The 23,308-nt window shown below is 36.0% G+C and overlaps 1 protein-coding gene across 1 annotated transcript in view; it reads left to right on the top strand.

Annotated features, from left to right (window-relative positions):
- LOC150092654 (uncharacterized) overlaps positions 1–23,308 on the top strand; it is a 115,186-nt gene that overhangs the window by 53,443 nt on the left and 38,435 nt on the right. Inside the window, exons 3-4 of the mRNA XM_090414600.1 lie at positions 1,698–1,791; positions 14,289–14,408. Of these exons, the coding sequence (XP_090270726.1) occupies positions 1,698–1,791; positions 14,289–14,408 (214 nt within the window). The remainder of the gene's footprint in view (positions 1–1,697; positions 1,792–14,288; positions 14,409–23,308) is intronic.

Genomic DNA, 23,308 nt, shown 5'->3' with positions numbered 1-23,308 from the left:
CTAATTTACTTATACATTTAATGGTCACTACCCTTCACATTACTAGGTTTACAGCAACATTTGATTAAGTATTTCATTCTGTTCACCTCTGTCTCATACCATACTGTCTCACCACTTCCACTATTTCCTCCTTGTTTTCTCGACCTTCACTCCTTTTCTATTATCAACAGCACTCTATCTCCTGTTTTACTTTTCTGTCTTCATAAAAAAATATCATACCCTTCCATCTGTATTCCTTTCAGGATGACATTCACATCTCACTTATTCCAGCAATTTTTGGGTGAACAGACCAAATCATTGCAAAGGTTTTGTTCCCCTTGGTTCTGATACTTCCAGCATTCTTATACAAATACAACAGTTCATTTCTGGATCTATAACAAGTTTGACTGATATCACTTATTAGATGTGACTTCTCCATGCTTTCCTTGAGCCAATCATCTTTCTCATTACCCATCTCACTATCCCTCTTCAAACCTGACTGTCCCCTACCCCCTTTCCCCAAATCTCAAGCTATCCCTTTCCTTTCTTATTAACTCACACTTTTCCTGTCCATCCTGAGGTCTCCCCTGTTTCCCTGTCTGTCGTGCATACTTACTCGCTCTCATTCTCTACACTCATGCTAGCCACTTTTCCATTCATAAACATCACTTCAATCCCTCCATCTGTAATCTTTTCTCCATTGCTTCTAACCCTCTCACATTGCATTCTCTGAACTCGTTACTCTCCCTTCCAGCAGCAACCTCTCCAAATGATATACCAAAACCATTCAAATGGTCCATGACTTATACAATTCCATTCGTCCTTCAAACTTGCCCCACACATTCACAAATGACACTCCTTTTTCTTCGAACATTTCTGCTAACATATCATTCACAATCCTTGCTCTCTGCCTCATCTCACCACTGTCATATCTGGAGGCAACTTACTGATTACCTTTCTTATCACACTATTATCTTTTACTTTTCTCAATAACTTCTGATATTCAGCTTTACATTCTTCTTTTTCCCAGTCAAGTCATTAGTTCATACTACTATTAACTGTTTTGCTTTCTTATTCATATCCATTGTCTCAATCAGTCTATTCATTCTTCTCCCAGAAAACGAAACTTGTGCATCTTGTTCCACATACCTCTAATAATCAAATTCCCATACAATGCGACTCACAAATCTTTTGTTAACACTTTCATTCAGACATCATTTATTTCAGTCTTCCACACATATCTACAATTGTTTTCATTTGTAGATATGTGTGGTTTCATTTGTATATATTTTCATTTCACTCTACATCTGCTTCATCTCTTGTCTCAACTTCTTGAACTCAACTTTCAAATCTTATGTCATTTTTTTGCTATCATTATCTTTCACTATTTTCTTGTCAATTGCACATGCTCTTATTCCATCAGTCCCTGCATGTTATCATACTACTACTTGCACTCACTGTCATTTTTCACTGTCAGTGATTTTTTTTTTCATTTTCATTCTCACACACTTTCTTATGATGAGTTGCATTGTTTCCTTTGCCACCCATTTCACATGCTTTCTCTACACCATTTTACTTAGGCTGCCATGTTATCTACTCTGATTCCAACAAGCCTTGTGATCAATCAATATATTTTCTGGCAAATAAATAAACAAAAAATAAAATAAAATGATGAAAAATGTCTTTTATTGTGCTCCTAATTGATTAATGTTTTACAGATTTCCCAGTCTATAAACCAGGTGTATTTCGTTACTCCTCTTTGGAAAGAGTAGAATATATAAAAGAATTTCTGAAGAAAATAAATATTCAAAAGTAGGTATAGTAGTTAAATCTTCAAATTTTCATATTTTTAAAATTCAAATAAATTTCTGCAACTTTTTTAAAAATCAATAGTTTGATTAAAAAAAATGAAGTCTTAGTAAAGTGGTTTGAACATAACTAACATTTCCCTGACAAGATCCCAGTGGAGGCATGGAAGGCACTGGGGGAAAGAGGTAATTGACCTGCTGTGGGATCTGTTCATAAAAGTTTGCCAACAGGAAAATATAAGCGAGGAGTGGAGGGAAAGTACTCTTATCCCTATCTACAAGGGTAAAGGGGATGCACAATACTATAAGAATTATAGTGGAATAAAGTTGATGTCCCACACATTGAAAATCCTAGAAAGGGTTCTTGATGGAAGACTGAGACAGGAGATGGCGATTGCAAAGGAGTAATTTGGCTTCATGCCTGGTCCAGTGATGACAGATGCTATCTTTGAGTTACAGCAAAAAAAGTTTCGAGAGAAACAATGAGAGCTACATCTAGTGTTTATTGATCTGAAGAAAGCGTACGATACAGTGACAAGGCAAGAAGTCTGGAGGGAGAAGACGGTACCAGAGAAGTATGTCAGGTTGGTGCAGGAGATGTACAGAAATGTGAAGACAGGAGTTCAGATCTGCCTGGGAGAGACAGAAAGTTTTCAAGTGACAGTTGGTTTGCATCAGGTGTCAGCATTAAGTCTGTTCCTATTTAATATTGTGATGGAGGTGGTGACGGAGGAGGTGAGAGAAGCCTTGGACAATGTTGTATGCAGATGACATTTTGCTGTGTGCAGAATCAAGAGAAGAAGCGGCAGCTAAACTGGAATGATGGAGGAAAGTACTGGAAGAGAGAAGTATGAGACTGATTAGAAGACAGAGTATATGTGTTGCAAATTGGATGGCAACCAAGAGATGGAACTGCAAGGAAATGTCATCAGGAAGGTTAGAGACTTTAGATATGTAGTTCAACAGTGAAAGAGGATGGAGAGGCTGAGAAGGAAGTGGGATACAGGATACAAGCTGGATGGAGGAACTGGAGAGAGATGGCTGGAGTGCTTGCAATAAGATGGTGCCGATCAATCTGAAAGGCAAAATCTACAGGACTGTAGTGAGACCAGCTATGACGTATGCTATGGAAACGTGGCCCTGACAAAAAATAACATCAGCAGGATGCAAGAAGTGGAGATGAGAATGCTTAGGTGGATGTATGGTATGACCAGAAAGGATTTTCTGAGAAATGACTATGTAAGGGGAACGGTGAAAGTTACGAACTTAAGAGTGAAGATGCAGGAGGCAAGGTTGAGATGGTTTGGTCATGTGATGAGGAGGGAGGACGAGTATGTGGGAAGAAAGGTCATGCAGATGAATGGGCAGCCAAAGAAGAGATGGAGGGGAGCTGGTTGAGGAGGACTTGAGGATGAAGAACTTGGATGTGGTTACAGCCCAAGACAGGAGGATGTTGAGGAGGCTCACTAAAAATAACGACCCTACTTAAGTGGCATAAGCTGCAGAAGAAGAAGAAGAAGAGCATTGCTACTACAGAATTCTTTCCTGACTGAAATGAGTTAACCCTGTTATTATTAACATTATTTCTTGGGCATATCCATAGGTAAACACTCATTGTGGACAACCCATAACTACAGTAATCCCTCGATTAGTGAGTCACTTTTTTTGGATACCCAAATTCGATTAGTGCGCTTCTAAAATTCGATTAGTGTGCCTATATACATCTTAAAAATAAATGTCACAGATTTTAAACATTTTTGATCTATACATTTTTTATGGCTGACTATTTTAAAAAATCACTCACCAGGATGAAATAAATTAGTTACCGATTTGAAACATTTTACAAAGTTATTTTTTAATGGCATACTACACTATTTCCATGTACACTATGTTTCAAATTTACCAAAATTTATGTCGTCTGGTTTACATAGCATTTTGCTGATCATATCTCATGCAATTGTTTTCCGTACTTTTTTATTTTAAATTATTTTCCTAACCTTTAATCATGAGTAAAAGAATTAGTGAGCAAAAAACAGAAATGTGAAAATGATTCGAAAAGTAATCTGATTGGAAGAAAAATTTGAAATAATAAAGAAAAATGAACAAGGTGAATCCAGAGCAAAGATAGGACAAGAACACAAAAAATGGGTGAATCAACTGCTGAATACAAAGAGAAAGGTAAGGCTGCTTCAAGTTCATCATGCATGCACTCGAAATTACAGTATTATCATGATTGAATTAGAGAGACTTCTTTTTACATGGATCGAAGATTGTAACCAAAAACGGATCCCGCTAAACACTGGTGTTATTAAATCAAAAGCATTGTCTCTTTGTTACCTGGAAAGAAAGGGCTATCAGTGATGGAAAAGAAGAAGAATTCCACGTTAGTGCTGGGTGATTTGAGCGTTTCAAAAAGAGAAATAGCCTACATAATGTTCTAATCACAGGCAAAGCTGCAATTGCAGATAAGGAGATATCCAGAGATTTTGAAGAAAATTGTGTAAGAAGGGGACTATTGTGATCAACAAATATTTAATGTCGATGAAACTGGCCTTTTTTTTTGGAAGCAAATGCCTTCCAAGACTTTTCTAGCCAAATCAGAGAAATCTCAGCCTGGTTATAAAGTCGCAAAGTCGAAGGAAATTACTGCTAGCAATATGCGAGCCGTTTGGAAGCACATTCTTCCACATTGTGCAAATGATTTTAGAGTCTTTTCAAATGAATCTAGGTTAATTAAATCTCATTCTAAGAAGTTGAATGATTCCTACCTGCTAAATTTAAATGCACAGTGGACAGATCCTGAAGAATTTGAATAAAATTTGATTATATAGAGAAACCTGTGGAGAATTCGTGACTATAATTAACACACGTGAACCACGGTAGTAGGTTTTTTATTACGTAAATATTTCGTCCTAAGATACCTAGGACGAAATATTTATGTAATGAAAAACCTACTACAGTCATACCCCGACTTACGCGAATCCGGAGTTACGTGGTTTCTTATATGTACGTATTCCCGTCCCGCTTCACACCTCACCACTAGTCGTATCTTTCAGGTGCCGGTCACATTCGCCAGTGTCGCACATGCTGTGAACAAGCACTGATGTGTTTCGTGCGGTCTCCATTCATACACGATTTTTATAGTCTACAAACCTTGCGATTGTTCTTGATAAAAATTTTATCACATAAAAAATAATAATGTTGTCCAAAAGAAGCAAGTCCGATTCTTCTACAGCTAGCAAGAAAAGGAAAACATTGAATTTGGAAACAAAACTCAACATTATTAAGGATTTTGAAGGCGGAATGAAAATTTGTGAGCTAGCAAAGAAGTTCGATCTAGAGAAATCCACAGTAAGAACAATCATAAAAGAAAGGTTTACAGATTTTGGAGGACATAAATTCTAACGAGGAATGAATTATAGCCACAAGGCAAGGAATAAAAAAATCATTAACTTGCTATGAAGAAATTTTGCTTGACAATAAAAATACATTATGCCATCAGACGAATCTATTAGATTTTATGAAACCATCGACATCGAAATAACTTTCTTTTTTTTATGTACGAAAAACTACAATTATGATTATATTTCTTAAAAAATATAGGTGTTTTTGTAAACCTTTGGTCCCAATTGTATGTTTGTATATATCAATTACATGGAAAATTATACCCCGAGTTATGCGAATTCGACTGACGCGCTTTTTGTTGGTCCCACCTACCACGTAACTTCAGGGTTTTACTACACTGTGGTTAACGTGTGTTAATATGAATAAAATTTAATCACTGGCAACTCCAAAGAGGTTTCACAGAAACAATTTGAAAATATTTTTCGTACAATCGAAGTTTTTAAGCAGCGATGCTTAGCAACTGACCCTGGTGAAGAGAGAACCAGTAAAATTTGCAGAAGAGGCAATAGGGCCATACCAGTTGTATGAAAAAAAGAAAACAGAATGCCCGCCGAACTACGTTAGCTCAATTCTCTGTTAAGTAGCAGAATAATAAATTTATATTATGAATATGTTTTATTGTCTTCCGGCTTCATGGTTTTCCTTTAACTAGGCCCTGAGACATACCCTAATTCTTTTATAAAAAAACTTAAGGGTCAAAAAAGAATCTGAGAAATGAATTATACATTTTTCCATAGGTTACTGTATTCGATTAGTGCGTTTTCGATTAATGCACCTGTTTTAAAGAGCGCATTAATCAAGGGATTGCTGTATGGTTTACACAATACCTAAAAGTGTGAACTTTTCCTTCAATTCATTCACTGACAAAGCACTCACAACTGCCTCTAGCAACTCATTATTATATACAATCTGCAACAAAAAACAATCTAGTCCTAAAACCTTTTCTTACCACAGTCTTATACAATTTCCAGAGATGATGACTTCTCTCTCTCTCTTCTTGCCATGCACTGCAATCCTTCAGTGTTAATCCTATACAACCTATTTAATAACTTTTATGCTTGTATCATATCTCCTCTTCTTTCCCTATGAGCTAGTTTTTTGAAGACTACAGAGTGCAATCTGTTCTCGCAGAGATCATTCCATAGACTTGCTAAGATCTTGGTCACTTCTTCTGTATCATCGTCATCACTTCTTCATTTGTATAGAATCCTGGCAACCATATATTCATTTTTCCTTTAGTGTAACACTAAAGGAAAGGATTCTGGCAACCATATCTCATTAAAGCCTTATAACATGAGATGAGGGAAAGGCATATACTGCAATTTTCTTAGACTTAGCAAAGGCATTTGAAAGGGTGCCACATGATAAGCTGATATTTAAGTTGCAACACATGGGTCTGGATGTCAGATTGGTCAACTGGATTCAGGATCAGCTGTCTGATAGGTATCAGAGAGTTGTATATGGTGGAGCAGTTTCAAGGAGACAGAAAGTTACAAGTGGGTCCCACAGGGCTCAGTACCTATATTGAGACCTATATTGTTTAATCTTTATATCAATGACATTGCCAGTGGATTGCAAGGGAATATTCAGTTGTTCGGATGATGCGAAGCTGGGAAGGATTATTAGTAATAGTGCAGATGTGGCAGCCCTGCAAGAGGATTTGAATAAGCTAGATAGATGGGCAAATGAATGGGGGTTTCAGTTTAATGCAGCAAAATGTAAGGTCTTGAGGTTTGGGAAACATCGATGGGATGCTGCATACTATATGGGAGGAGTTATACTGGAGGAAGTTGGGGAGACAAGAGATCTGGGGTTGATGATTGATAGAAACCTGAAGTTTAGAGGACATATTGCAAAGGTGGTGAAGGTAACACAGAGGATTGCTGCAATTATGAGAAGGACACTGACCTGCAGAGATAAGAGGGTTATCATTCTGTTGTATAAGTCTCTGATCAGACCACACTTGGATTATTGTTCTCAGATTTGGTCCCCAGGATTTGAAGGGGATAAATTAACTGCGGAAAAGATACAAAGACGGATGACAAAGATGGCCTCAGTACTGTACAAGGATAGTTATGAGAATCGGCTGAGGGAATGTGGACTGCAGAGTTTGGCAGATAGGAGAAGGAAAGGTGATATGATTGAGACTTTTAAACTGTTGAGAGGTGGTTACAGGGTTGACACTGGGGAGTTCTTTCACTTGGTTGAACAGCGGGAAGGAGTGATGACAAGAGGCCATCCCTGGAAGTTACGAAAGGAAACTGTGAGCAAGAGAGTGAGGAGTGGTTTCTTTGCATGGAGGGTGGTTGAGCCGTGGAATGCATTGCCTGATAGAGTGGTGATGGCGAGAATGGTCAATGAGTTTAAAGAGTGGTATGATAGACTTTGTGTTTCTTAGGGGGAACCTCCCCTCGATGAGTCTTGACAGACTTTATGTTCTTAGGAAGGACCTCCCACGATGAGTCTTTTGACTCCATGGAGGCCTGAATAATAATAATAATAATAATAATAATAATAATATCCACTTCACCAACATCTATGGTATATTTCTTATATAGAGAAACCTGTGGAGTATTCATAACTATAAATTCACAAGTTTTTTAATAATATGTAAATATTTTGTCTTAAGTATCATAAGACATCATCAGTACAGTTATTAAACAATAGGAATTACATTAAAAAAAACACATTAGTGTGCATGCTTACATTGGAATCCCTCTATGTATACAGTAGTATTTAGTCCTTAAACATGCTACTGTATACATAGGATTCCAATGTAAGCATGCACACTAATGTGTTTTTTTTTATGTAATTCCTATTGTTGTTTAATAACTGTACTGATGATACTAAGTTGAAATATTTACATATTATTAAAATGTTAATTACTGTGGCATATGTTATAGTTAGCACAGATGTGCTATTTTGGAGACAGAATCCCAAATCTCCATTTATCTGACCCAATATCATTAATGTATGATTAAACAACAAGGGTTCAGTTTCCAAACACAGACTCCTGTGACACATTAGTAACTTTCCTCTTTGGAGATACTGCATCCTCATACACAACTTGCTGATACCTATTCAACTCACTAATCTAGAATCCAATCCCATCTGCTCCAATTTTGTTACTTGTGTGGAAGTCTAGCCTTCACATAATCTCAGTATACTTATATATGCATCTCCTTTGTCCAAATACATTTGTTGCCCTCTTATAGTACATAAGTAAATTGGGAAAATGACTTCCCCTTAACAAATCCGTGCTGACAGTCACAGAGAATACTGCTGTATCAACCCACTTCTGTATCCTAGCTTTCACAAATATCTCCAACACCTTAACTACAACTACAGATAGGCCTATAATTTGGAGCCTTATCACCACATTTGTAAGTGGAACAATTTTATTTTACTTCAACTCCTTTGGGATTGGTGCTGTTGCAAGACTCCTGTTATACTAGTAAGCCATGGCTGCCTCTCTAACTCCCTGGAACATTCCATTATGACACATAGTGATATGTCATCAAGTCCTGTTGCATTATTGACATCAGGCTTACAGAACTCTTCATATCTCTCTCTCTCTCTCTCTCTCTCTCTCTCTGTCACCAGTAAGCTATCTTTTTCCATTTCCTCTGCACTTGAGCTTCTTGTGATTTCACTCTGACGATGAAATACCCTAATGAATTGATCACTGAATACCTCAATCTTGCTCTCTACTCTAGTTTCCAATTTATCATTTTCATCCATTAACATGCTTTTGTCATAATAATTGTTTGTTTTCTACTTGCCACATATCAAAAACTCCCTAAGATTTTTCTTGGCCTGATTTGCTAATTTCTGCACACACTGCATTTTTGATGTCCTTACCAAAAAATGTCACCTTCCAGGCCTGCTCTTTATATGCTTAATGCAACTGATTATTACCATTATTCATCATGTGCTGCTTCTACAGTGTCTTCTTTTCCCACATTTCATGCTTAATTGCTTTATTCATCCATTTGGCACCTACTTTATTTAGCCTTTTGATCTTTGGAATACATTCATATGTTGATGCTATTAAACATCTCTTTGTTTGTTTCCAAGCAGCATTTATCTCCAGCACAGAATGAGGAGTTAAGTAGTATAGCGTCAAGCTGTCTTCTTGTATGTAGTTTCACATAGATCCTTTCCTCACAAAAGTCTTCATATGGCTGTGCACCACTGAGGTAATCACTTTCCGATCACTCTCAGTACCCTGAAGTAGGAAATATGACACCCTACTTACAGTTACATCTTTCTTTTTATTTTCTTGTTGTCAGATAAATATTTCAGGCCTTAATGAATTATGAATGTATTATTAAAATCTTCTGTCCATACTGTTGAAATAAAAACAATTGATGGATGAAAATTTTGAATTTGTGGGATAGTAGCTGCCTAGAAGCAGTAGTCACTTTCAACACAACAATTACTTCCCTCAGTATTGACTACTACTAATATAATAAAAAAAACTACAATTTCCAATTAAGACATGCATTTTGTCTTTATTATAGTATGTTTTCAGTTAATCTACCCTATATATATAAAATTATAAGCCTTTTTATGTCATGTTTGTATGTCAGGTTTTTTGAAACGTTTTGAAACTCAGGGGCTACCCTGAATGTCGAGTCTTCAAAATTCGAGTCATCAGAATTCAAGGAGAACTGGCCTACCAGTCCAGAACATGGGGGTGGGACACCATAGGTGCCAGGTGAGGTATAGCTCCCCTAGTATATATATATATATATGAAATGTCTGTCTGGGTAGTGGAACTCATAAAGAAGATGCTGGTCTCATTTGAGAATAACATCTTTTTATTATAGTTGTTCTCAGGGCCAGCGGAAGCGGGCATGCAGAGCATGCATTCATGCGGGCACTGCTACAAAGGGAGTGCCACCACCAGGGCATGGTTTATAAGTTCATTTTTAAGAAACAAAATTTTAATCATAAAAACAAAAAATTCTTAGAATGATCAATACTAAAATAAATAAGGCTGGATACACCGAATAAAATTAAAAAAAATTGTATATTGCCACCTCTTTGATCGCCCAGCTGTTTTATAATTTTGCAGCAAGAGCAGGCTAAACACAACATTCTGCTTGCCTGCAGAATGTTGTGTCTACTGCAGTCTATCTAAAGTGAAACGGTGAACAGTTTTTATGCGCAGAATCGAATTTTCGTACAAAACATTTGTTGCTCGTTAGCCACTCATATGGTACGCATCTCAGTAGGCTACTGACAGCAGCACAGTGCAGACTATTCTTTTGTCTCTGTGTCGTGTTGTGTAATAATTTCTTGTGGGTATAAAATAGAAATGGAATCAAAAATTAAAAAAATTATCCAGTGCACAAAATCGTAAGCATCATGCTGTGAAAGAAGCAGTTATTATGAAACAAACTGGGGCTCTTAATAAATTTATTAAAATATTAAAATATTCTGATGCAGATTGTAACCAACTCGATACATCAGAAATCAGAGTTGAAGAACCATGCATATCATCCAGTTTTCATGAAAGTACTATTGCAATTATTGAACAAGATAACAAGATGCATTATTTAAGTGAAAAACAGTCAGGAGAACATTTAGTTGTAGTTGACCATGAAACTAACACATTTTTAGTCTCTGTGAATTTAGAAGATCCAGGTGAATTGGGAAATTTTGATGAAAAATTATGAGTTGTTTTAATTGAAATGGGGCCTGTTCAAAAGAAAAATATAATATATCCTAGAGATACATATAGTCGTAAATTTGGCGCCACGTATTATAATAGAAAAATGGAAAACAGGGAGCTCATGCCAAGAACATGACTCATTTATTCCGAAACTTTAAATTCTGTTTTTTGCTTTTGTTGCAAACTTTTCGCAGATTCTGAATCAAGTAGTCTTGCAGAAGGTTATAATGATTGGAGAAATGTAAGTACAACTTTGCATAGACATGAGACTAGTTTACCTCACATGAAAAATTTCTTAAAATGGAAGAACATGATAAAAATTAAAAAAAAACTACTATTGATTGCCAGACTCAAAGCATGTATGAAATGGAAAACAAACATTGGACAAGTGTTTTAGAATGCTTGATTGAATTATAAAATTCCTCGGTAGCCAAAATTTAGCTTTTTGTGAATCATCTGATAAATTATATGAAAGTAATAATGGCAATTTTTTAAAATTAGTTGAACTGTTTGCGAAGTTTGATCCCATTATGGAAAATTATGTTGAAAAGGCCCTATAACAAAACAATAGAGTACACTATTTGAGTAAAAACAGTCAAAATGAAATATTGGAAACTTTAAGTAACAATCAGGAATACAATTTTATTATCAATTCGAAAATCTAAATATTATTCCATAATTTTAGACTGCACCTGATGCAAGTAAAACAGAACAAAGTACCATTATTATTCGCTTTGTTTCCTGTGACAATAGAATTGTCAAGATCAGGAAAAACCTTTCAGGTTTTGCAGATAATATATCAGATTCCACAGGACGTGGTTTATGTGCAACAATAATGGAACAACTGGAAAAATGGAACATTCCCATTGAAGACATGCGAGATCAAGGGTATGACAATGGGGCAAATATGAAAGGGAAAAAATATGGACTCCAAAATTTGCTATTGAACAAAAATCCTCAAGTTTTTTACGTGCCATGTGCTGCTCATACTCTAAATTTAATCATTAACGATGCAGCCAAAGTGAATGCAGATACAATTAGTTGCTTTGCAATTATTCAAGAAATATACAATTTCTTTTCATTCTCTTACAAACGTTGGGCAATCCTTTTAAAGTTCGTAAAAAAATTAACATTGAAACAGCCATCAGCAACGCGATTGGAAAGTAAAATTTATGCAATCCGCCCTCTACGATATCAGTTAGGAGAAAGTTATGATGCACTTTTTGAAATTTTAAATAATGAAAATTGTAATAAAGAAATTCAGCATGAAGCACAAACATTATGTGCTAAAATAAAGGACTACAAATTTATTTTTTGCTCTCTTATAACTTTGAATGATTTACTTAACAGAATTAACCCTGTGATTAAAATGCTTCAAGACAAAAATGTGAACATTATGCTTGCTTTAGAATCTATCGAAAACTTAAAAATATTCTTAAAAGAGTATCGATCAGATACAAATTTTAAAGAAGTTCTAAAAACAGCAAAAGAACTGAGTGAAGAGGTAGATGGAGAACAAGAATTTAAAACTGGTACAGGAGTTCGACGAGGAAAGAAAGCACGACAATTTGACTACGAACATCATGACGACACGCCACAATCGCCAGAAGATAAATTTAGAGTAAATGTGTTTTATACACTTCTAGGTGTTGCAATGTGTTCGTTAATAGAACGTTTTGAACAACTAAAAACATATTATGATAATTTCAATTTCTGGTATAGATGACTACAAATTAATAACGAAGATTTACAAAAAAATTGTGACGATTTAGAGATTCTCTTGAAGGATGGCGACAATAAAGACGTAAATGCAATAGAACTATATGACGAGTTATGTGCTTTCTGGGATATTTTTCGGAAGGATAATATATTCAATATAATACAATATAAATATTCAAAACCCTTTCGAAATTCATAATTTTATCGTGTCCAATAATATATCTTTCCCTAACTTTTGAATTGCTTTAAGAATACTGTACTGTTAACCTTACCTGTTAGTGTAGCGAGTGATGAACGTTCCTTTTCCAAGTTGAAATTGATTAAAACCTACTTAAGAACAAGCATGCCACAAAAAAAGGCTTGTTAGTTTTCTGTTAATAGCTATTGAAAATGATATATGTGTGGAATGAGACGTTAAGACCATTATTTCTAATTTTGTGAATATGAAATCAAAAATCCTAAAATTTAAAAAAAATTTCAAGTATATTTATGTAATTTAATTTATTTTCTGTTATTCTGTAAAGATGTTATTTTTTGAATACTTATATTAAATGTTCTAATTATTTCTGAATTATTTTCTTATTTTCTCATCTATCTTGAGTTTCTTTTATTTTCCTAAAAGATAGTTCCACTTATAAAAAATTATTAAAAAATTTTTACAAGTTACTAAGAATTTAGTAACTTGTAAAATGCAAGAATTTTTTAAACTCTAGTTCAAATTAATTTTAACTTTAATTAAAATTCATTTTAATTTTGTTAGCGATTCGGGTCGTTGAGAAGGCTATAATTCCTGTATCATTATATTCAACGATTAAAGTGAAGTGGCTTGATCAAAATTTGCTTTAACTTTTGAGAATTTTTTGAATATTTGGGTTTTTAATGATTATCCTGCCTAGTCAACACCCCCGGTTCATTACATTTAGCGAACCAACATGTGGGTGTTCTGTCAAAATTTATTTAAGAAATTTCAAATAATTTAAATTTTTATTATTGTAAAAGAACCACACATGCCCGGATCGTTACAGGGGCACTTAGAAAGAAATTGTATGTGGGCGGCAAAGACCCTAGCGCTGGTTCTGGTTGTTCTGTATGTAAATAACTTTTGATGAGGGTTGGCTTTTCTCCTAAGCAATACAAGCTATCCTAATCACTTCAGTTTTTCATTTTGGTCTTAGTACAGTATTTTGCAACTGATTTCTAATGACTTCAATATTTTCTAATGACTGATTCACATCGGCTAATTGAAATGTTTACCTGATGTACACCAAGCAAGAGGCCTTTATATTTGCTATATATATGTTGTCACTGTTGTGCAGTTGGTAGTGACATACCTTTTCAATTGAAAGACATGTGTTCAGATCCAATTTAGAATGGATCTAAACAAAATGCTGAAAAGACACATGCATTTGTGTCTTTTCAGCAGAAAGTGATTCAGCAGGTCTCATAGAGATTAATCGTTTTAATCTTGTGAACTTAGAGGTTTCCCTTCTTGAAAACAGACAAAGTTGGCTAATAAATATGTGCATCAACAGCCATAGCAAACTATGGAGATATGATTAATCACTTTGTCATTATTACCAAAATTAGGTTTATAAGGAGCAGAATTACTTAGCCGTTGATCTAGCATTAGGAAGTGTGTGTGATATTTTATATTTTAATTTTTTTAATTTTTATTTATTTATTTCTCTTTTTTACAGAATAGACACTCTTATTATCCATAGCAGTTCATTGTATTCTGGACTATTGTTATGTATGGAGGATGATCTTCCTGAAGTAAGATCACTATTGATCTTTAATCCGGTCTATTTTAGTGTAAAGTAAGTTTGATTATTACCAATCATGAATTTTCCATAGTAACAGATGGAAAGAGTATTAGGAATAATTCCAAATGATTGATTATATAAAATTAGAATTTTATTTACTTTTTTCAGTGTGTTTTGCTGAAATCGAAGAAAAATTTTATATAGTAAGAGTTGATTGCCTCATAGACTCTGTACGAGAAAGGAAAACATGTTATACCAATAATTTACTATTTTATCAAACTCACAACAAAAACATTAAAGTGCTAAAAACAAATACAGTACTGCTTGCATGGACAGAGGCAGTTTCAATTCACAAGATTTCTTTATGTATTAATACAAGTCACTTTAGTGTCAAACTGCATAACTGAAAAGGGGGGGAACTAAAATAGCCTGTAAGGTATGAAGAGGAATGGCTTGAAATTTAGATCCAGTATCCAATCTTCACCTTGCCACAAGTTTCACTGTATAGTGAAAGTCAACTATATATGTCAGCAGTCCTACCTAATTATTCAAATAATTCCTCTACTTTTTCTTTAACTGGTATTTTCAGTGGGACCATGAGCTCAAATAAGTCATTTTGTGAATGTTCATGTCACTCTGTTTGAAATTGCCTTTTATTCAAGAAGTTTATCTTCATGTTTAGTGTTGAATATACTATAGCTTACTCCTATTCCTGATGAGGGTTTTGTGAATAAATCAACTTGTAGTTATTACTTAAAAGTATTTACCATGTTTTATTGTTATCTCAGTAACATCAACAATGCATAGTATCTGTCCAGTTCCTCTGCCAGCTCTATTGCTGCACTGATGCTTCATATTTTGAAAGTATCTACCCTCAGCTTTGTTGATTATGAGGTTATTCCACTAGTTGATCCATGCGGTTAGCCTGGTGGCAATGCGCTTTGCAACCATATTCCTGCGGAAGGAGTGTCCTAGATTCGATTCCCATCAGCGACATGAGGAGCTTAAGGATCTTCCTCAGCCATAGCCAAGTCAGCTGGTCTTGGGCATGGACAGCAGGGTTTTCCCCAGTTTATCATGGGGTTTTTCCTCCTGCAAAGCAGGCAAACCGGTCCCGTGAACACATGCTTCGACAGTCATGGGATACTACCAGGAATAAGGAACAACCAACCTATTCCTTAGTTACAGAAGCTTACCCGGTAAAATGTGTAGGCCTGTGCGAAAGCGTAACATACGATACAACAATCCACTAGTTGACATTGATAGGGAGAAGTTAGAGTAGCCATAGTAAACCTGATTTTATTGGAGTTCTAAATGGCAGTGTAAATAATGAATTGCAAGCCTGTAGAAATATTCTGGGAAAATTTTGAAAATATAGAGATAATAATAAGTCATCATCAGTATCTCTAATAGGCATTTTAGTGCTCCCAACCTTCCAAGTATCCTTGGATTTTGTAACCATAACTCCAGTATAAGGTGGTTAGCCCCTATACCTATAAGTATTCTTTGTCTGTAAATTTGCATGTGTGTGTGTTCTACTGGGCAAATTCCTAGTTGCAGGATGAAAAACTTGTTTTTATTATTATTATTATTATTCAGGCCTCCATGGAGTCAAAAGACTCGTTGTGGGAGGTACTTAATAAGAAACAAGTCTATCAAGACTCATCGAGGGGAGGTCTCCCCCCCCCCTAAGAAACACAAAGTCTATCATACTACTTCTTAGATTCATTGACCATTCTCGCTATCACCACTCCATCAGGCAATGCATTCCATGGTTCAACCACCCTCCATGCAAAGAAACCACTCCTCACCCTCTTGCTCACAGTTTCCTTTCGTAACTTCCAGGGATGTTCTCTGTTCATCACTCCTTCCTGCTGTTCAACCAAGCGAAAGAACTCCCCAGTGTCAACCCTGTAACCACCTCTCAACAGTTTAAAAGTCTCAATCATATCACCTCTCCTTCTTCTATCTACCAAACTCTGCAGTCCACATTCCCTCAGCCGATCCTCATAACTATCATTGTACAGTCCTGAAACCATCTTTGTTACCCTTTCCACAGTTAATTTATCCCCTTCAAATCCTGGGAACCAAATCTGAGAACAATAGTCCAAGTGTGGTCTGATCAGGGACTTATACAATGGAATGATAACTGTTTTATCTCTGCAGGTCAGTCTCCTTTCATAATTGCAGCAATCCTCTGTGTTACCTTCACCACCTTTGCAATATGTCCTCTAAATTTCAGGTTTCTATCAATCATCAACCCCAGATCTTTTGTCTCCCCTACTTCCTCCAGTATAACTCCTCCCATAAAGTATGCAGTGTCCCATCGATGTGTCCCAAACCTCAAGACCTTACATTTTGCTGCATTAAACTGAAACCCCCATTCATTTGCCCATCTATCTAGCTTATTAAAATCCTCTTGCAGGGCTGCCACATCTGCACTATTACTAATAATCCTTCCCAGCTTCGCATCATCTGCAAACAACTGAATGTTCCCTTGCAATCCACTGACAATATCATTGTTATAAAGGTTAAACAATATAGGTCCCAGTACTGAGCCCTGTGGGACCCTACTTGTAACCCTCTGCTTCCTTGAAACTGCCCTACCATACACAACTCTCTGATACCTATTGGACAGCCAATCCTGAATCCAGTTGATGAATCTGATATCCAGACCCATGTGCTGCAACTTAAAGATCAGCTTATCATGTGGCACCCTGTCAAATGCCTTCGCTAAGTCTAAGAAAATGGCAGTATATGCCTTTCTCTCATTTAATGCTCTTGTAACTTTATCATAAAAGATCACCTTTCTCGCAGCCAGACTTTCATTGAAAAGCCAGGTCAAAGGCACTGTCAGTTCCCTAGCACATTCTCTCAAAACTCGTGGTGAAATACCATCCAGTCTCACAGCTTTACTGACATCCAGAGTACTCAGTATTTGAAACACACTGAGTACTCTGGATGTCAGAGTACTCAGTATTTGAAACACACTCTCCTCCTTTACCTCTCAACCTCGAACCTGCCCTATCCCTCTAGCATTAAAACTGACTCCTCCAGGATGAAATACTCCAATAAAGTGTTCATTGAACAATTCTACTATGTCTTCTGCATCAGTCACTCTATTCCTATTTTTATCCCACAATATCATTCTTCAACAGTAATTTCTCCTCCTACTGGCCACACATCTAAAAAATTCCCTAGGATTTTTTTTGGATCTTAGGGCTAATCTCCTCTCATATTCCAGTTTCGTCTTCTTTACCATACTAGTCACTCTTCTGGCCTGTGTCTTATACTCTTCATGCATCTTCTCTTCACCTGTCTCCTTATATCTCTTTCATGCAATTCCTGTTTAATATTGTTTGTCATCCACTTTATTCCAAATTGTGTCCTCTTGTTCACTCGTGGTATACAACTTACCATTGCTGCTAACAAATATTCTTTCATAATTTCCCACGCACTAATGATATCCCAGCCTTCCAATTCCTCCCTTCATGAAACTTCCCCAAGTTGATGTCTTAGACTATTATAATCACCTGCCTTATAATTCCACATGCATTCCTGTCTCTTTGATACTCCTGCATGTCTATTCATTTTCCAAGTCAAAACCATATGGTCACTCTCTCCAACTGGTGGGAGAGATGTCATCTCGGTTTTTATCATCTCTTCTGATGCTATAACCAAATCCGAAACTCTTGAACCTCTTGTTCCCTCTATTACATGTTGCCTAAGACATTTGTCCCTCAAGAATTCTAGAAATTCCATTCCCTTATTGCTACATGCATCTTCCTCTCCCCAGTTTATACTACTGTAGTTAAAATCTCCCATAACAATCATTCTTCTTGCACTTGCCAAACTCAACTTTCTAAACATTTCCTGGTCCCCACCCTCTGTACTCCTGGGTCTGTAGTAACACCCTACTAAATATCCTATCTTGCCCACCTCTACCTCACACTATATGCTTTCAAAATCATTAGTGTCACTGCCTTCCAAAGTCTCCACTCTTAGAGGACATAGGTCGTCACTCATCATAAGCAGTACTCCACCACCATGCTTTCCCTTCCTCCTGCAACCTTTGTGTGACACTGGCTAACTCAACTTCATTTAAAAAGCCTTGATAAAGTTTCTTCAATAATAATAAGTACCTATTGAATATTTGTTCAGAATGACTATTCATTGCTTATATTATTTTTCAACCTAAAAAGGTGTGAAAATAATTTTTTTTATTGTAAATCACAAAAGGCTTTAAACTAATACTATATTAGTAGCACAGATAAGATAAGGATTAAATAATTCAGCATTCCTGTTCTAAAGACCAAATGTGTGCAACAAGTGCGTATGAAGAGAGCATACAAGAAATAAGAAAATTCTTATTAATTAGGTTATTGTTGATAGTAATATCTTCAGATTGGTTTGGAATATAAGAATAAACAGGGAATTTGAAATAAGCAATCACTAATTATTTTTCAGCAGGATGGAAATGAGTATCACACTGAAAGGAAAAATATGAACAGAATTTCGAAAAAGAATCAAAATCAAGTAGTTTTCAAAATGTGAACTTTAAACTCAAATATACAAATAGTACTGAATAAATAAGTGAGGACATTTGAACTGAGATCCAAACCTTAGAAAGGTGAAATGTGAAGAAAACATTCATTGACTCAGCCATAACTATACCACGCAATGAAGGTGTCTGCAAGAATGGAAAAATCAGAACTTTTTAGTTAATAATAATAGTAAATACCTGTACCTGCTAGATTTATGCTCAGGACATGAACTAGTTATTACTATCACCTTGTTCCAACATAAAGATGTGCACAAATTCACATGGAGAGAATATGCAAGAAATAAGAAAAATCTCATTGACTATGTTATTATTGTTGACTATAATGTTTTGCTACTAGTTCAGGACACAAGAGTATTATTAAGAGGATTTGAAATTATGATTACAATTTAGAGTTGAGCAGGATAAATTTGAATTTCACAATGAAAAGAAGGGTGTTTAAAAAACTTTTGAAACAAATCAATATTGAACAGCTATCAGAGATGAACTATAGACTCAAATACATAAACATTATTCAAAAAAAAAAAAAAAGAAAGAGTTTGAAAACAAGAACAAAACTCAGCGATTCAATGGCAAATCCTGAAAACATTGATTGTTTCAGCCAGAGAAGCATGTGGTGAAGTAATCTGTAAGGATAAAAACATCAGAACCCCATGGTGGACTTGAGGCAGTCAAGGAAAAGAAAAAAAAAACATTTCCTACCAAGTAAGTCAGTTTGCTCTTAGAGAATACGGAGAGAAATATAAGAAAGTTAAACACTGTGCAAAACTAGCAAAACAAAAGTAATGGAAAGACTTTGGGAAGAACATAGAAAATAAATATAAGGAAGGTGGCAAAATATTCTGAAGGGTATTTCAGAAATGGAGGAAAGAGTGCTGTAAAAGGAATCAAATGATAAATGATATTCTAGATGCCTGGAGTTATTAGAGAGATTGCCAGATGAAACAAGCAGTAACTCAGCATGGTGGTAGAAAACATTCAGAAGGAATTCAATCAGGGATATATATACAGGGTGTTCGGGATAAATTTGATATATTTATAATTAATTATATTTTTCCGTAAGTTACATGTATTAACACACACTTCTCTTCATTTAAAAGTTTGGACCCTTCTTCATTCATATACAAGATGTCAGAAAGGATGGATAGCTGGAACCCACCTGAATCATGGAAGAGAATAACTTGTATCATGATGATTCGTGCCCGCCATCAAAATAAGGATATTACGACTGCTGCCCAATGCTCCCTGAATACAGTAAAAACAATCAGGCATGAACTAGAGACTTGCAATGGTGACTACGAGGATGTAGCAAGAAGAAAGATCCCTAGCAGACGATCTGATTGCGTTTGTACAGCAGAATTCCTCGCAAATCTGCAGGAACAGGTGTTGAAGAACCCTGGCATTGGAATTCGGGCTTTGTTCGTGGAGTTGCTAACTGTAGTCAAGCCCTGGATAACAAGGGTAGCCAATGGTAGGCCGTATGTATGGCAGCAGGATTCGGCCCCTTGCCACACCTGTGGGAAAAGTCAAAAATGGTTGTCTGAAAATTTCTACGACTTCACCAGTCCAAATGTTTGGCCTCCAAACTCCCCAGACCTTAACCCCATGGATTATTTTGTATGGGGCGCAGTTGAAAAAGACACCAATCGCACTTCCAGTAATACAAAAGCCCAGTTAATGGATAAAATTAAAACAGTTTTTGCGGCCCTTCCCAGGGAGACTGTAGCATCAGCTTGTTCGAGGTTCCGAAGCAGAATTGAAGCTGTGATCGATGCTAATGGTGGTTATTTTGAGTAAATCTTGTTGATAGTATTGTAATTAACTCTGCCTGTAATGTTTTTTTGTCAATTCATTAAATTTAATAGATACAAAGAAGATTTTCTTTTTCCTTACGAAACTGTCAAATTTATCTCGAACACCCTGTATATATCAGTACTTGAAGTAGAAAAGGCTATCAAAAACCTGAAATATAGAAAGGCAGCTGGAATAGATAATGTATGACCAGAAATGCTTAAATATGGAGGTAAAGTTTTACAGTGACTACACTGCATAATTCAGAAGGCTTGGTCAGTGGGTCGAATTCCATAGGATTGGAGAAAAGTACTTATAATACCCATCTGTAAAAAGGGAAATAAAACTGAATGTGAGAATTACAGAGGAATTTCTCTACTGATTATTCCCAGTAAGATTTATGCCAGTATAAGAAAAGTCTAAGAAAAATTGTGGAGAGGGTAGCTTGGAGAAGAAAGTTAGGAAAAGGCCAAATAGTGGCTGTCAGGATCAGATTTTCACTTTAAGATAAGTATCACAGTTGAGAAATCATGGGAATATAACAAGAATTTGTATTTAAATTTGTGTAGATTTGGAAAAGCACATGACAAGGTGCCATGAGGAAAGTTGTTCAAAATGCTTCAGTTATACAGTGTAAATGGGACATTATATCAAGCAATACTTTGTCTATATTTGAATTGTATATCAGCAGTTGGAATTGAAGGAGGTACAGAAAGATGGCTTAATGTTAAATCAAGAATAAGATAGGGGTTTACATGTTTACATTATCTCTGCTCTTATTCATCATCTATATGGATCACATTATGAAGAAAAGTGGTATTAAACCTTATATTAAAATTGGAAATATTAATCTCAGCTTGTTACTTTATGCAGATGGGAATATATATTCCCATATATTTATATATTTATTACATATATATTTAGAAGTATTCCCATCTGAGAAATTAGTTAAGGACTGTATACAACATTGGGCACATGAGGGTAATGTTATCTGTGAGAGTCAACATGGATTTGTGAGGGGTGCTCTTGTTTTAGTAATATGCTAGCCTTTTATAATAAAGTTTCAAGAGCAGTAGATAAGGAAAAGAGCAGTAGATACTGCCATTTTCTTGGATTTAGCAAAGGCATTTGACAGGGTGCCACATGATAAGCTAATATTGAAGTTGCAGCACATGGGTTTGGATGTTGGGTTGGTCAACTGGATTCAGGATTGGCTGTCCAATAGGTATCAGAGAGTTGTGTATGGTGGAGCAGTTTCAAGGAGGCATAGGGTTACAAATGGGGTCCCACAGGGCTCAGTACTGGGACCTATATTGTTTAACCTTTATATCAATGATATTTCAGTGGATTGCAGGGGGATATTCAGTTGTTTGTGGATGATATGAAGCTGGGAAGGGTTATTAGTAATAGTGCAGATGTGGAAATACTGCAAGAGGATTTGAATAAGCTAGACAGATGGGCAAATGAATGGGAGGTATCGGTTTAATGCAGCAAATTGTAAGGTCTTGAGGTTTGGGACACATCGATGGGATGCTGCGTACTCTATTGGAGGAGCTATACTGGAGAAAGTAGGGGAGACAAGAGATCTGGGGTTTATGATTGATAGAAACCTGAAATTCAGGGGACATATTGCAAAGGTGGTGAAGGTAACACAGATTGATTGCTGCAATAATGAGAAGGAAGCTGACCTGCAGAGATAAAAGAGTTATCATTCCGTTGTATAAGACCCTGATCAGACCACACTTAGACTATTGTTCTCAGATTTGATCCCCAGGATTTGAAGGGGATAAATTAACTGTGGAAAGGGTACAAAGGCAGAAACAAAGACAGTTTCAGAACTGTACAATGTTAGTTATGAGGATCGGCTGAGGGAATGTGGACTGCAGAGTTTGGTGGATAGAAGAAGGAGAGGTGATATGATTGAGACTTTTAAACTGCTGAGAGGTGGTTACAGGGTTGACACTGAGGAGTTCTTTCGCTTGGTTAGCAGGAAGGAGTGATGACAAGGGGCCATCCCTGGAAGTTACAAAAGGAAACTGTGAGCAAGAGGGTGAGGAGTGGTTTCTTTGCATGGAGGGTGGTTGAACCGTGGAATGCATTGCCTGATAGAGTGGTGAGAGCGAGAACAGTCAATGAGTTTAAGGAGTGGTATGATAGACTTTTGTGTTTCCTAGGAGGGACCTCCCACGAGTCTTGATAGAATTGTGTTTCCTAGGAAGGATCTCCTGCTATGAGTCTTTTGACTCCTTGTAGCCCTAAATAATAATAATAATAAATAAATCCAGTAGAAATGTTCAAGAGACCCTGATTGAATTGAAAAATTGCTGCAACTTGGTATGAAAGTCAGCATGACAAAGACAATGGAAATAAGCAGAAACATTGACTATATCCTGAATGGAGAAACCATAGAACAAGTAAAACATTTCAACTATTTATTCAATTTTTAATGAAGATGGAAAATTAAATTTGGAAATAGAAGCAGAATAAGAAAGCTTGTATGGCAGGAAGTTGAATAAATTTATATGAAATAAGAGAGAAATTAGTGAAAATACAAAACTAGCTGTATACAAGACCTTGTTCAAACCAATTTTAACTTATGGAT

The sequence above is a fragment of the Typopeltis vanoorti genome, chromosome 25, assembly GCF_054136105.1.
Source record: "Typopeltis vanoorti isolate ZY-2024b chromosome 25, IOZ_Tvanoo_1.0, whole genome shotgun sequence".
NCBI classification, from domain to species: domain Eukaryota; kingdom Metazoa; phylum Arthropoda; class Arachnida; order Uropygi; family Thelyphonidae; genus Typopeltis; species Typopeltis vanoorti.
The sequence above is the reverse complement of the archived record's forward strand: the minus strand, read 5'-3'. Positions and strand labels throughout refer to the sequence as shown.